General features: G+C 41.9%; 1 protein-coding gene across 2 annotated transcripts; it reads left to right on the forward strand.

Moving 5' to 3' along the window:
* Positions 1 to 185: 185 nt before the first annotated feature.
* Positions 186 to 7,915, forward strand: ARMC6 (armadillo repeat containing 6). 2 transcript variants are annotated; one of them, XM_053465736.1, is made up of 8 exons: positions 186 to 282; positions 1,590 to 1,754; positions 2,525 to 2,607; positions 3,482 to 4,052; positions 4,517 to 4,662; positions 5,085 to 5,216; positions 7,063 to 7,200; positions 7,453 to 7,915. In XM_053465736.1, the coding sequence occupies exons 2-8, from the start codon at positions 1,634 to 1,636 to the stop codon at positions 7,663 to 7,665; spliced, it is 1,404 nt and encodes a 467-aa protein (XP_053321711.1). In that variant the 5' UTR covers positions 186 to 282; positions 1,590 to 1,633; the 3' UTR covers positions 7,666 to 7,915. The 2 variants fall into 2 exon arrangements, with proteins under 2 accessions (XP_053321711.1, XP_053321712.1); XM_053465737.1 differs by having other exon boundaries at positions 250 to 278.
* Positions 7,916 to 15,661: the final 7,746 nt, after the last annotated feature.

Raw genomic sequence — 15,661 nt, forward strand, 5'->3', positions numbered from 1 at the left:
GGATGCCCGGATAAGCCTTCTTTATTAAGGGCAGGGGAGTGGTTTCTTTCTTTCTAGAACTGTTATGTGCGTTTCTGAGGTAAGTAGATAAACAGAAACATAGACGTTATAATTATACGTCATTGTACGCTTACATAATCCTCAATAACAACCCTGGCTTTAGTTTTTATTTTATTTCTCCAAGGAGGTATTTGCCCTCAGAAAAGATGGAGGCAGCTGAGTGATGCCACTTCCGCCTATGGTTGCTATGTCAGAACCTGGAGACGGGTAAAGAGGAGGCAGGTAACTTTATACGCGTGTTTATTATAGCTTTATTGGTTTCTTGTGCAACTGGATGCATTTTGTTTCTGTGTGAGGCCTCTTTGTTATCGGTTGCTTTTCATTTATTATACATAAATGGGTGATGTGCTTTATACCCATGTGGAGCCACCTTTATTCGATGGGGCCCTTAGATTTTTTTTGCACATGTATTAAAATGTTCTCGCAGGTTTGATGGACAGGGATAATTAATTTAAGGTTCTGCTCCACTTGCACCATAATCCTTCCCGTGTGAACAATGAGCCTGTCTGCCTTTGCCCATAGCTCTAAATATACAGTTGAAATATTAGTGGCAATAGGAACATTAATACAGACAATGCAATGATCAGCATCCCAACATATATGAAAGATCTCAATGAAAGTGGACTTGAATATGTATTTGTCATGTAAAATGCAGTGCATTGTTTATGTGACCTATGTCAACATCTGCCAGAATTGTGCTTTGGGAATCCTTTGTTGCAGGGACTGGACATCATGCCAGTCAGTGGCTCGAAAAGCAATCCCATTGAAATCTTGGTACGTTCCCCCAGAGATATTCACGTAACCAGCTCTGGAGCTTACTGGCGCTCCGTATATCATATGGCAAGAGATGCGTTTGGCCGAACGCATCTCCTGCATGGAAAATGGCTGAGGGGAGGGTGAGGAACGCAGCAGAGGCATAATATGAAGAATCCCATGCATTTAATGATCATTAAAGGTAGCACTAAACTTAATGTGCATTCAGTGGCTCGTGAGACACGGTCATGCAGTGAGAAACATATAAGACAGCTTCATGAGAATGGCCGAAGAACAAGGATAGGTCCTAGAATGAGCTGCTCACGCTTTAAACCCAGCTCGTGTTCCTGAGTTGAAGCAGTTCCGAATGGTAACTAGGCCAATAACGACAGGAAACGGTGACGGACAGAAGTATGAAATGTATGTTCTGTTTGAAGACATCTAAAGGGACCTAAAATGTGCAACAGTGCAGAAAATGAGACCTGGAGAAACATCCATAAGATTATTAACATAACATGAACTCTAAACATTTTTAACAATATGATTATTGTGTATACTAAGCAAAGCACTCAGCTTCTTTTCACCCCACAGATTCTGTTCTGCATTACCTTCGCACATTCCAGCTACAACTCATCTTGTGCCATTTCTTAGAATTAAACTAATTCACAGTTGTTGAGAACAGTTGTGCAGTCAACCTGCTCGTAACAAAAGTATAAGAATTTGTAAAGCTAAGCAAAAATAATGTAGGATTTACACAACATGCTGTATTTTTACAGGTTGTCCCAGATAAAGAGCATAGTGAGCCGTGATATCTACTAAAATGGCGTGTAGATGGATTACGCAGGAGACCTTTGATGCTGTTGTACAAGAAAATATTACAGAGTTTGAGATGGACCCAGATGAAGCGTTGACTGAAGCTATCCAGCAATTTGAGTCTCAAGGTACCTTCTGGAGATTGTGCTTATTCAATTCAGTTGACTAGGCTGAACATGACCATCCTGAACTGGTCATCCTGAACTGGTCATCCTTGCTAATAATTGTACCGGATTTGCCCGAATATAGGCCGCACCTTCCCCCCCCCCACTTTAAGTCTTTAAAGTGGGGGTGCGGCCTATATTTGGGGTTTAGCGCAGGAATGCACAATTCGTATTGCCCGACTGCATGTTCCGGGTGCTGGGCAGGCAGCAGGGTTAGGATCCAGATCCCCGCAGCACTGCAGGGGACCTAGATCCTACTCTCCGGCAGGAATATTTGCCTAGTGGAAGCTGGGACGTGAGTATCGATGTAGCACAGTTTGCATTAATGGAAAGAACATCCAGTCTAGATGTTTTCTATCATAGCTTCATACAACCTTTACAACCCTTGCCTGAACCAGTCAGCTGCAATGAGCAACTTAATACTAGGGCAGGGATAAGCTAATGGGGTGGAATTAAACCATTACATGGGTTTAGTTAGGCTATCTAACTGTAATATAGAATTTGGAAAAAGTGACAGATCTGCTTTATGTAGCTTTACTGTATAGATGTGTGTTTGGTGTACGTTACAAGCAACTTTACAACCACGCCCTCACCCATCAAACACAATGGACTTTTCCCTACATTGTAATGGCTAAAACTGTTTTTGCTGTGTGTGCATGTGATGTACTGTAATACACCATGATGTATGGTAATGCGTCACAGTACCATTAACTACTATTTTCCATTTTAATTAGGGGTTGACTTGACAAATATTGTTAAGGCACCGAAGAAACCTTGCAGCGAAAATGAGGTTGAACCGAACCACGACATTCTGCAGGTTTGTGCCAAGATTGCATAATTTATGCATCTCTTTAACCCCTTAAGGGCAATGGCCGGTCCCTAAACCCATTGAAAACAATGCATTTTGAGCCCGTACATGTACGGGCTTTGTCAATAATGGGTTAAGAGCGATTGTGCCTTTTTCCTTCCCTGATGTCTGTCTTTTCTAGGAATGTTTTTCTGGGTGTGAGTGTTTTGTGGTGTTCTGCAGCATTAAAAGTCAGAATCAACGTAAATGATGCTTATAATTGAAGCGCATAAATAAAATACATTATTATTCTAAAATAAGTATCAATAAAAACCTAGCCACACCTCTAATCAAACACCTTATTACAAAAGAGTCCCTCTTTGGCCATGTTAGGAGCTATGAGATGTTAGGAGCTATGAGATGCTGTTTCATAGGTAGCCATGCAATGGGAGACCAGCTTTCACTAAACTGACAGAGTGAAACTAGCCTGCTTACATGTAATTGCCAAGGATACATCTACGTGTCATCCTTTGGGATTGAGGGACCTTAGTAGAAATGACAACTTTCAGGTCAAGAATATAGCAGCCGAGGGGTGGTCTATGCAGTCTGCTAATGGCCTCATTGTGCAGCGCTGCAGAATATGACGGCCCTCTATAAATCAATATATAATAGTGATATTGGCAGCTGCACTTTGTGACTGACTCCTACATGTCCCGGTAGTTTGCCAACCCCTAACATAACCAATCACGGAGTGTGATGTTGCCATCCACTGTAATCAAGTGTTACATATTTATTATGGGTTTGGATTATTCCCTGTATTGTCACTACTTGTTTTCACTCATTTGAAACAAGAAAACGAACAGATGTATGTTGCTGATGCGCTGTGCTCTTTCTCTCATTCCAGATACTGGAGTCCCTGAAGAAAGCCATAGACTCATCAGCTTTAAACAGTGTCTCAGAACTCCTTGTCAAGTTTGGGGACCAGTGTAAACAGGGGCTGGCACACCGTTACCTGGCAGGCCAGAAATCTGCCTACCCTGTGGTGTTGAAAGCGTGGAAGCTTTCAGAAGGAGACAGAGAAACATTGTTGAATGCCCTCTACGCCATGTCCTGCCTCACTGATGGACAGCCTGATTTACTAGAGGCTGATGGACGACAACTGCTGATTCAGGCTTTGCAGAACCACGCGAGTGACGCAGAGGTGACACTGCTAGCCATTCGTCTCATCCGCCACGTGTGCCTAAAGCATGAGCAAAACCGTCAGGATCTTGTGAAGGCAGGGGTTTTACGGCACCTGACCGCTGCCATAACAAACCATGGTGCAGATCTAGAAGTTCTGCGTGAGTCCTGCTCTGCTCTGAGGATAATGACCTTTGACGATGACATTCGAGTCCCATTTGGCCATGCTCATGATCATGCCAAGATGATTGTTTTGGAGTATGGCGGCCTGAAGCTTTTAATCCAAGCTGCAAAAGGTAGATTTTTGTTGTCCATAACAACTACATGTCTTATTCTATATTAGTCTTGTGTGAAATAAGTCTTTTAAGCTATAGAGCTAAAGATCCCAGCACTGCCAACCTCCCTCAGCCAAATGACTTCTTCTATATCAATACAAATAGGGGGCTCAATCTCTGTCATCTCAGTAGTGGTCGAACAGCATTTGTCCAATTAGTTCAAATGAGCCTGTCAACACTATGTTTAGTGTCAAGTGTTCTTACCCATTTATTATTTCCTAATTTCTGCAACAGTTAAACTTCATAAAAAGCAGCCAATCCAGAAGGGGAGGTCAGGTGTGTGCTGGGAATTTGTATGCTCTAAGCACCATACAGGTGTAATTTAAATTAATTTAATTACAATTACTGTTGTGTTGAGAACATTTGTAATGTTTCGAGGTGACAGAAACAAATCTAAGCTAATCACTGTGTATCACCTTTTAAAGCATTTGCAGATAACCCTGGTGTCCTTAGTGAGCTGTGTGGTACCATTGCCCGTCTCTGTGTGCGTAATGAGTATTGTCAGGACGTGGTTGACCTGGGTGGCTTGAACTTCATGGTGGCATTGTTAGCAGACTGCATAGACCATCAGGTAATCTATACAAGGGATGGATCCCTAGCAAACCCCTGGATGGTATTGGACCAAGTAGATCCTTGCAATATTTTATCAATGCATGCATACTTAAGAACATTGAAGGTGCCAACTACTCAACAAACTAAACCAGTGATTCGCTGAAATATTATTGGATCAACATTACAGACTAAGCAGATATAATTGCATCATTACAATAATGATGGATCATCATTACAGGCTAAGAAGGAAAATTAATTAAGGTGGACTTCTTCAATCTTTTTTTTTAGATACTCAGAAAGCAGCTTCCCCAAAGCAGCACTCTGTTCCAAAGATTAAAACACCAAAAATGTGGTTTCATTAATGTGCTTTAATAATAAATCCATTGCTAAATTTTCAATACAGTTAGAGACTTTGGGTTTTTTTTGTCTGTAAACCCCCAGGAACTGGTAAAACAGGTGTTAAGTGCCATCAGAGCCATTGCTGGGAATGATGATGTAAAAGATGCCATTGTGAACTCTGGAGGGACCGACCTCATTGTCCTGGCAATCTCGCGACACCTCTCCAATGTTCAGGTAATTTAAGTATCCAACCGCTGGTAATTGGTACGCTAATTGTGTTATCACTGTATATTGTGAACTTTTATTATTTATCAAAACTACTATATTCAGGGCCGGCCAAAGACTTAACGCCGCCTGGGGCGAAGTTTAAAACGACGCCGGGGGGGGGGGCGGCGGCGAAGTTTAAAACGCCGACGCCGGGGGGGGGCATTTTAAACTTTGCCGACGCCATACGATCCCCCCTCCCGGTACTTACCTTTAAACAGTCTCCCTGCTCTGCCACGGTGCCGGCTTGTAATGCTGAGCGCCGGCAATTGACGTCACTTCCGGCGCTCTGCATTACAAGCCGGCACCGGGACCGAACAGGGAGACTCGCCGCAGAGGAGAGAGAGAGAGGGGCGCCGAGCGGGTAAGCGAAAACCACTCGGTGCCCCTCTCTCTCTCTCCTCCGCTACAAAAAAAAAAAAAACGCTTGGGGCGGCAAAGTGCCGCCCCTTCTAAAGTGCCGCCTGGGGCAATTGCCCCAGTCTGCCCCATTATAGGGCCGGCCCTGACTATATTTTACATAGGACCATGCTCGCCAAAAAAAGAAGTTTTAAATGCTCAAAACCACAAATAAGGGGTCTAATCACTAAACAGAGAGTTGACAGGAGACAGTTGACATTATGAACATCTAAACCCAGTGAGCTTTTGCTGCAGGAAGGTTTTTGTTTGCCTGTCTAACGGATAGTTCTCGCCCATTGAAGTATGCATTATACAGGGTCAGTTCAGCCCTTTCTCACTGGAGAAACTTGGCAGTGTTGGCCATTCATAATTAATAGTGAAGTGAGAGAGCTAAAAGCACCACTCTCCTGCCAACTCTCTCTCTCTCTTTAGTGAATAAACACCTTTGCTGTAGAGAGCTCTCAATTACAGAGCTTGTCAAGATCTGAGATTTCTGTTGACGTACTGCCAAAATTCACTCCTATTCCCACATTGGACATTAATTCATAAGGCATTAGAATGCATAATAATTTGATCTGCAGAAAAGTCTACCACTACATTTACCTAATTGTAATTGCCCAATTGAATGTAAATGCCTTGCAAACTTGCCCCCTTTAGTAGGTTGTAATCACAATTGGGAAGAGATGCTTATTGTCAGAGGTCAGTTTATCGATTGGGCGAGGTATAAAGGGTTCTACACAAAACCTACAGCGTGAGATTGTTCTCCTCTTGTGAGCATTATGCCCTCTGACCATACCTTGACCAAACTTTACAGTGTTTGTGCAATATACACAAGCAGATCACTAGTAACATGGCATGTAGCTGTAGACTGGGGCAACATAATCATTATTGTGACAGAAAACTGTAACACAAGTTAAGCTTGGACTCTGGACATAGAGCTACAGACCGCTAGACTTCCGTGTCAAGTCCTGCTTTCACCAGGAAAAAAAAACCTAGAAATTAGCATTTTTGTTATAGAAAGTTTGTGTATAAATACCACTACCCCAAAATTAATAAAAAATGCTGAAAACCCATAAGATTTTGGGATTTTCTCACATGAAGTTCCAGCTTCATCTGGGTTGTTAATGTTTGGCCGTTTGAATAATGTAAAATGGTGCATTATTGTTACTCATAGTTCACTCGTCAATTCTTCTAATCCTTTTATTTATGCGCTTTCTCATTGATCTCGTTTTTCATTAAATTATGCTTTCTGCCTCCCACATCCATCTTAATTTCATTAGTTCTTTCTCGCCACTTAATCATCATCCTTCCCATATTTAATGCTGTTTGAGAGTCTGCATCTGATAGATACATTGTTATAGCCGATTGTATTACAAACACTAAGGCTTCTTGTAACAGTCTATTCTCTCTTTTTCAGGTCTGTGATCAGGGTTGTGCTGCACTAGCTATGCTGGCTCTGCGCAAACCGGAAAACTGCAACGTGATCATGGAGGGTGGTGGAGCACTAGCTGCTCTCCAGGCCATGAAGACACATCCACGGGACCCCACCGTGCAGGTAAACAAACCGATGTCTGCCATGTGGATTCTAGACATTTTTTTTCCTTAAATATTAAAGGAGCCAAGGTACGTCTCAAAAATCTATCTATCCAATAAGCAATACACCTCCAACCACGAATAATGCTCTCCTATGATAATTAATGGTGGAACTCATTTTAGATTAAAACTGAAATTTGCCTTGGCCAATCACTTTTTTTTCTTCATGTATTTAATTAATCCAATGTTGACATGTAAATTCTCCCCCCACCAGAAACAAGCTTGCATGGTGATCAGGAATCTAGTCTCTCGGAATCCAGAGTTCTGTGAGCCCATCTTGGAAATGGGAGCAGAGTCGCTGATCGTACAGGCTCGCAGCACACACAAAGACTGTGACGATATAGCCAAAGCTGCTCTAAGGGACCTTGGATGCAAAGTAGACCTCCGAGAGCTATGGACTGGCAAGAAAGGAAGCTTAGAGCGCTGATCCCAGCATGACCTGGTCAGAATAAAACGCTAGCAGGTTAAAAGGAGGCAAAGGATATTGTCTGTCCCTCCAAAAATGAGCATATGTGCTCCACTGTAAACAGTCTTTATTTATTTATGTTGTACATGGATTAACAAGGCACAAAGCCAGTGGTATAAATCACATGCTATACTTTTACAGTGTCTAATTTGCTTCACCTGGAGTTTTTATTAAACATTATGTCTATACACTTTACAAAGCCCTAAACAGACATGCCACATTGTGTAGGATTATGTGTGCCACATAAGTAACCAGACTTTTATCCTACAAGGTGGTATGCATATTCCATATGTGTCTAGTGCCAACCGTGATTTAAAATATGCTTTTAAATGACTAGGTGTGAAGTTTAGTCTGTAGAAGAGGCACATTTCTGTATCAACATGTCTCGCATTTAAATGAATGCTTTAATTGAAAGCTGGGTGGGCTGGCACCCCTTGGACCTGGAGCCAAGTCCAGCCGAATGGTCCTATAATGTCCCATCCAGTATTATAGTGTCCCAAACAACATTTGGAAGATCCTATGCTCAGTGGGCATTATCCTACATGCATTCATAAAAAAGGGCTCCACAGAATTTATCTACAGGGGCACAAAAAACATCTATTGTGGGGGAGGGGCAAATGCTGCGTTTAGTCCTTGCTGCACCAGAAAATGATTTAGGCAAATCTTAAAATGAGAGCAGCCCAGGGGATAATTACTCCCCTGCACCCTCCCATTTGGAAAGCGTGGCCACAAAAATAAGATTAGTTGGCAAACTAAATTCTCCAAAATAAAGCATGTTAGCTGGAGACATTTTCCGAACCCACGTGATGGGCTACGCTTGTTACCTGTAACTGATCCCTCAATACAGTAGATAACTGAATTATATCTGGAATAATAAAGGTTTACAATTTATTTAAAGGCATTTTATTACTAATCTAGGACGCAATATTCTGTGTGCATACATTCCAGCGGTCACCCAGTAAGGTGTGATGGCCACTAAAGGGCTAGCTTAACCCGCTGAGGCTGTTCCATGCTGTCATGGAATTTTATGCCTTAAAGATGCGGTGAAGACATGGAACATCCTAAGTAAACTTCTTCAGTGCGATCAGCATCGCGTCATTATGCCTCTGTTATTGCTGTTGCTCGATGCCGCGATGCTGTGTCTCCAAGCTTTTCTTCTCTCTAACTCACTGTGTGCTACTGTATCACTAGCGTGATACACACCATAATACTTAATGCCCAGCCGAAGTATAATTTACTGAAAAATAAAGATGCATATCTTTTAACATAATTATACCACTGTGCGAGTGTCAGTTGTCAGTTGTCTTGGTATAAAAAAGCCACAATCTGTAATGTACAATTTGACCAAGCCTGGAAAGAAATGCAGATTTCTAGGTTTCCAGCCACAAAAGTGGGAGACGATATGACATTTACTCCTGGCTTAACTGCCCGTCTCAACCTCTGTATTGGTGACTACTTCAAGCAAGTAGAGCTTACAAATATTGGTAGATTCTGTACTAGGGGAATGCAGGTGACCTGATGTAACTACTATTTTAGATAAAAAACTTTAGTAAGTCCAGTCACTCCTAGAGTGAAATATCACAAATCTGACCCAGTACCTTCAACACAAACATGGCACATTTATGCATGTGGGGAATGACTTTGTTAGAGTGTGTTTGTGCAGTAACATACAACTATGTCCCTAAATTCACATCTAAACTTTAATGTCTGTGTTAAAAAAATGCAAAACAAATAAACCACCAAACATTTTTGCAGGGATTGGTGATAAAATGGCAGCATGAAAAGTGTCAAAATACCCCGTGGGAAATATCTTTGGTTGTCTATTTCATAAAATATATACTTTAAGGGAGTACATTCAATTAGTGGGCTGAGAAATTGATTTGTGTTCAGTAGAGGAATCCGTAACAATTCCAAGTTGGAAGTGCATGACCTAAATGTGGCCCCCAAACAACCCAACAAATCTATGCGTGGGTGCTATCATTATACTCAGGAGATGGAAAGTATAAAAATACCATTTCAAATACCCTGGGTTGTCTACTTTAAAAAAAATATCTGGTTTGATGAGGGTGGATTGAATTGGCCAGCTTCAAAAATGTCTCAATTGGGACATGTCAAAATTCCAAGTTCAAAAACTAAAATGCGCACCTCACAAATATGTCCTTTTTAGCCCCAAATCCACCCACCAAATGTATGCATGAGATGATGAACACCTCATTGGGGTCTTGTTTGGCAGTGACGTATACCATCATCTGTATATTCATACCTTAAGTACAACATGTGTGAAAAATCCCACAACCGTTACTACCACAAACTTTCGCAAAGGCTATTGCTACAATTAGAGCATGAAAGTGTTCAGATACCACCAGATACCTTTGCTAAATAAAACACCCTTAACCTCCAGTGGATTGTGAATGGATTATTTTGTTATCTTCCCAGTAACCCAAAAGCTAAGAACAAAGCACCAGATGTGGCACTACATTACATGTCATAAACTGGTTTGTTGGATAAACCTTGTTTGCCTCAAATAAACGTAATCATGATATAATTGTGTATTGTGGGTAAATGGCTTATTTTCCATGATGTTTTTACCTGGGGCTAACCTGCCCAGACAATGTATATACTATGCCAACTCTTGCTGTGTTAGTCACTTCTTTTAGGAAGTAGATATATATGTATATATATATATATATATATATATATAACACCATTCTGATTTACAGATATATGCAGTAGAAATTGTGCTACATACTGTATAATGGGGTCCGGGTAGACTTTGATGTATTGAGAACACTGCATTTACTAATACACTAAACTGCAACAGAAATCAGGATTCGGGGGTGAGGGTTTTTAAATTCAAAATACACCGGGCTGCCACTACCAGTGAAATTATTCAGGCTCACCCTTTGGGCTTATTAGAAAGCTGATGGTGTCGGTCCGAAGCGATCCAGGAAGACACTTTTGTTGTTGTCCAAAAAAGATGAATGAGACAGGCACTGTCTCATTCATCTTTTTGGACAGCGAGGGTTATTAGCCACATACATAGTATATGCTTCTTTTTGCATGGCCTTTGCAAAGGATTTTGCGTCTTTGCCTTGTTGTGTTGGTCTCAGAAATGTTTATTTCTTTTTTTTATTATTATATGTTTGTTTCTTCATTCCAGTGAAATGTTTCATTTCTATTTGATATTTTTGGTTTCATACTCCTAACTTCAATTTAACTTATACTACTTTATATCATTGTTTTGCAAATATATTTCTGATTTTAGTGTGCTGACCTCGCCCTTTTACAGTGCCAACAAGTTCAGCAACACTGTATAGTTACAAAGGGTTGACATACAAGTTGATACATGCCGACATATTACTTGAAATAAAATTTAACGATGACAGAACTTACAGCAAAAAAGGAGCTGTTAACAAAACTACCACTCGCAAAATCTTAGATCGATTTCTACTCCTGCTTAAACTCATGCCGTGCCAGGCACATCAATTGTTACCAACGAGATGTTTTTCCATGATGTGCATAACACATCAATTGTCATCAAAGGGTTAAAGCCAGAAGGAGGCATTCTTCGATTAAAAGAGGAGAACTGGCGGTTTAAATTCCATAGTTATGGATGTGCCAGGGTGATCAGATAATAATGATATGAATGCTTGTCTCTCGGAGAGAAGCAAATAGTTAATCATTGATGCATGTGATACCGGAGTTTTACTTTATGGTTCACCTTTTTCTCCAACTGCATAGAGCGATTCATCAGAATCCTCAATATAAATTCGGTCTGCTTCCCCATCACTCCAGCTACTTTGCCTCGCACTCCTCTGCGCACGTGCAGATACTCACGTTCCAGTAGCCCAAACTGGCTCATAAGGGGTTAAACTAGCTCTAAAGCCGGTAAAAATGCAAGAACTTTAATATGCATTCATCATTAGTAAGCCCGTTTTGGGCAACACACTGCCCCTTTACATTTGCTTTACTACCTTTGGTGTTATTCTATTTATCAACCTCACCTTAGTTAATGGCGATGCCCTCTATTGATTAGCTACAACCACAAAGAGGACAAATGCAGAGACATGTAATACAAGTATATGGTGAATGAGGTCTGAATATAACATTCTCTTATTTCTAAAACGTATGCGCGTTCATATACGTAATTATATCAAAAGCAGGCGGGTCCGGTGCTGCTACTAATCATATTATTGCAGGTAGTTGTGTCCTGCTACCAAGAGCAGGTCTGAAGTACAGCGCCTTATCTCTTGTTTGCAGGTAATTGAGATATCGTAAGTGCCTTATCCCTAATATCCCTGAATGCCTTAAATATCACATGAACTCTGTGTGTATAGAATGTATTTGCGTGTGTAGATAGATAAGACATAGTGTAACACTGCATACACATTGCTGAACATATAGAGAAAATAGGATCAATAAATTAATGGGGCTAAATATATTAACAACATATTAAATTAATATTTCAATTGTTAAAATGTTCATACTGCTCTCCAGAGGTCTCCATGCTTTTTTGCTCCATGAAAAAGACTTGTCCAACCAGTTCTGTTATAACACTAGACAACGTTCAGATTCCATACTTAACCCTTTCAGGAGCGGGGGTTTGCATACCATAGTGACCAAAGTTTTTTTTTTAATTTTACCGTATTAACCCATGATTCCCCTTTTCCATATTTGATGCACCCACCCAAATTATACACGATTTTGTTCAGGACCAGTAAGGACAGAGCCCTGCATTGCTGATCGCAAACAAATCCCAGTAGGGTCCTGTCCTCCAGTGACCTTCCAGTAGACGTCATTTTTGAATGGTGTACGCAGGGCTGGTGCAAGTATTTTTGCCACCCTAGGCAAAACATAATTTTGCTGCCCCCACAATCCCCACCTCTTTTAATGCTTGTTATGCTGGGCCGCCCCAACCAAGTCTCAGCAGACAGCAGCTCAGCATGAGCCTCCCCCCTCCCACCAACATCTATGCGCAAGGCAGGAGCATAATTACAATAGGGGCGCCGCGCAAGTGTGTCGCGGCGCTCCCATAAGGTCCTCCTAACTGGCTGACTCATAGTGACCGCGAGCCGCGGGTGCCTACTTTGCCTATGAGTGGCACCGGCCCTGGGTGTACGGGAGCTCAGTACGCTTTTCAGAACGTTAAAAACGTGAATAGCTTCAGCAACAGTTCCCTCTGGAATCACCAATCCCTACCCATAAGGCCCCCAGAACATCAAGGTGCAAAGGCCAGTTTTGCATCTTATAAATTCAACGCAGCCATTAAGTGCAATTAGGTAAAGAGATCAGGGAAGTAACGCTTTACCGTAGACTACACAGTTATTCTTAATGCATATTTAGGTTGAACAACAAAAATATTACAATTTAACCCCTACAAGGTAATATAAACTTGTAGTACCAATAGTTTTCCGAAAATGGGGCCCCAGGATGACTCACAGGCCTATAGTAACAATGGAAGGCGGGAGGGCCGATCTGAATGAAGGCAGAAATGGTTAATGTGGTTGTGTGCCAAGCATATGACGGACCCATCAGGTATGTCTGAGACCTAGGGATTGGAAGTCTATTTAAACTCCTATGATCCAGCCTTCCTAAAACACTACGTCAGCTTCCAAGAAACCTTCCCTTCTCTCTCCTTTTTATTCTCTTTATTCCCCTGGGGGTGAGCTCTCTAAACAGACTTGCTGTCTCATCAGCCGCACCTAAGTTCATCACCTCTTCCCAACAAACTGATCTCTCTTCAGTCCACCATCCAGTTTAAAACTCCTTACTCTACATTATAATCCTCCTTCTTAAGCAGTGCGAACCCACATCATCACATATACAGCGCTGTCCCTGCAGTATGTAAAATGTATAAACTAAGCCTGTGAGTTTATACATCCCACCGAATGCTGGAAAACACTTTACTTGTGCTGCTTAGCAACAGGTGAAAATGGTTTGTGTGTGGAGGGAAAAAAAGCCTACGTCCTTACGTCCTTACGCCGTCATAGACTTATTATTGCCAGTAAAACGGGAGGCATGGAACCCTAGATGTCGCCAGTGTGACAAAACAGCCTTCTGGTTATCCTGACAGCGAACTCAGCAGCGTCAATGTTACATGTTGCTGACCGGCACATGTAAAGCGCTGCCTTGCACAATGCGTGATGTATAAACTCACAGAGGGGACTCAGTTTCTCTATTATTATTATTTCTCTATTATTATCTCTATTATTATCCATACTGCAGGGCAGGGCTTTACATGTGTTCTGTGGTAAATGGCTAATATCACAGCAGGTTCTTGACACTATATTTCCCAAAACTGTGGAAACCATTTAATATGAGGTAAACGACACTACAGTGAAACTGCATGGCATAGTGACATTTATGTGTACAAAATCCCCTTCATGAGTGACACACCTGTAAACAATCACTGTGACATATATTTATACTGGCCCTCTTCCCCCTCCTGTCACCTTTCCCCCCGTTTCTAATACCCTCTGTTCACCCTTCTCCCATCCCCCTACTCAAAATAGCAAACAGGCACATGGGACAGATGGCCACACCCCCTGTTTCTGGCTGGTTCGTGTCGTTGCCAATCGCACCTCACGGTTCTCCCACCCTGGCATTCCAACGCCCATTAACATCTGCTCTTCCGCGATTGGGCGACCGCTCCGTCACACACGTTTGCCTAGCCAATGCACGAAGTTTGGTTGCTAGGCTACACGGAGAAGGGTGTAATGTGGGTGGGAGGATAGTCTTGGGTACGGTGGCCTGGAGTTTACGCATTTTGGAACTGGTAACGGGGGACCAGCAGGCAGAGGTGAGTGCATGCCACCTCCAGACCCTGTCACCTGCCCCTAATAACTTCCTCGTGTGCAAACATGTGGCATCATCTGTCTGTCTGGTGCACATGCATAAACCCCTTCTCGATGTGATCTGCCTAGCCCTGCTAGTTTCCTCACACGCAAATACTGTGCACTGAGAGGGGTTTATACTTGTGTCTCTTTCTAATACTTTAATAGTGTGGAGCACAGAGGGTTAAGGGACTGACATCCCGCTCTTTGCATGTTCATGTGGCAGACCCTCAGTAATAAGGCTGATGGGGTGTTCTGGGTGTATAGGAATTTGATTAGCTAATCAGACAGTTGATATCTGCACCATGAAATCATTTGCAGTGCCCATGACAGCTGTGCCCTTCTTTTCCTGCCTTCTTTTCCTCCCTTCTTATTGCAACCAATAGAATATTCAACTAATAAGTCACCCTTTACTGCATTGGACGTGGATTATTTTCTATGTATAACTTTTGACGTCTAAGACCATGTCCAGGGCCATGCCATCCAATTCTGTGTCAAATCTGTGGGAATTTGGTTTTTTTTTTGTAGCGTTGTTTTCAGGAATTTACCCAACCCCTACATGTTATAATGATTATTTTTCGCTGGCTGTTTTTTTTCCTCTACAAGGCTTCTATTCACACTGGTGGCGTTAAACTTATCACATGCTGCTTATTTTCCAGAGGAACATCTGCTATCGTGAGAAGATGTTCCATTAAAAAGGACACCCATTTTGGGCATAAATAGCTTAAAATGCTCAAGAAGAGCCAAATCCGTCTGTTTCACGCGTGGTCTTAATAGGCTCTAATAAGGTGCTGCGTAGTATATGAGTGTTTTCAGGCATTAAAAACAATATATGCTTTAGGGCTGTTTACCACACTGTCACTCGGTGTCATACCGAAAACAACCAACTAATTGATCTCAATATTCATGCTCAGAGCAGGGCTCATTTTCTGCAGGTCACATCAGGTTGACATTCTAGTTCCTTTTAAAGGAGAGAGTTGCAGCTGAGGAGTTTTCCTACTTCCCAGTTGAAGATCCATGCGTGTTTCCTAGTGTGCATCAGAGCTTACTTTGATTGATTGGCAACCTAATCCTCCGCAGGGATAAATCATGACCCAAAGTGATCTAAAATGAGACTAAGGTAT

This window comes from Spea bombifrons, chromosome 1, assembly GCF_027358695.1.
Source record: "Spea bombifrons isolate aSpeBom1 chromosome 1, aSpeBom1.2.pri, whole genome shotgun sequence".
In the NCBI taxonomy this organism is placed as follows: domain Eukaryota; kingdom Metazoa; phylum Chordata; class Amphibia; order Anura; family Pelobatidae; genus Spea; species Spea bombifrons.

What these genes read in the sequence shown, in the direction of transcription:
- ARMC6 (XM_053465736.1), top strand. Translation starts at nt 1,634, where the DNA reads ATGGCGTGTAGATGGATTACGCAGGAGACCTTTGATGCTGTTGTACAA. An exon ending in CCAGCAATTTGAGTCTCAAG is followed by an intron (nt 1,755 to 2,524) that starts GTACCTTCTGGA and finishes CATTTTAATTAG; the next exon opens with GGGTTGACTTGACAAATATT. An exon ending in TTTAATCCAAGCTGCAAAAG is followed by an intron (nt 4,053 to 4,516) that starts GTAGATTTTTGT and finishes CACCTTTTAAAG; the next exon opens with CATTTGCAGATAACCCTGGT.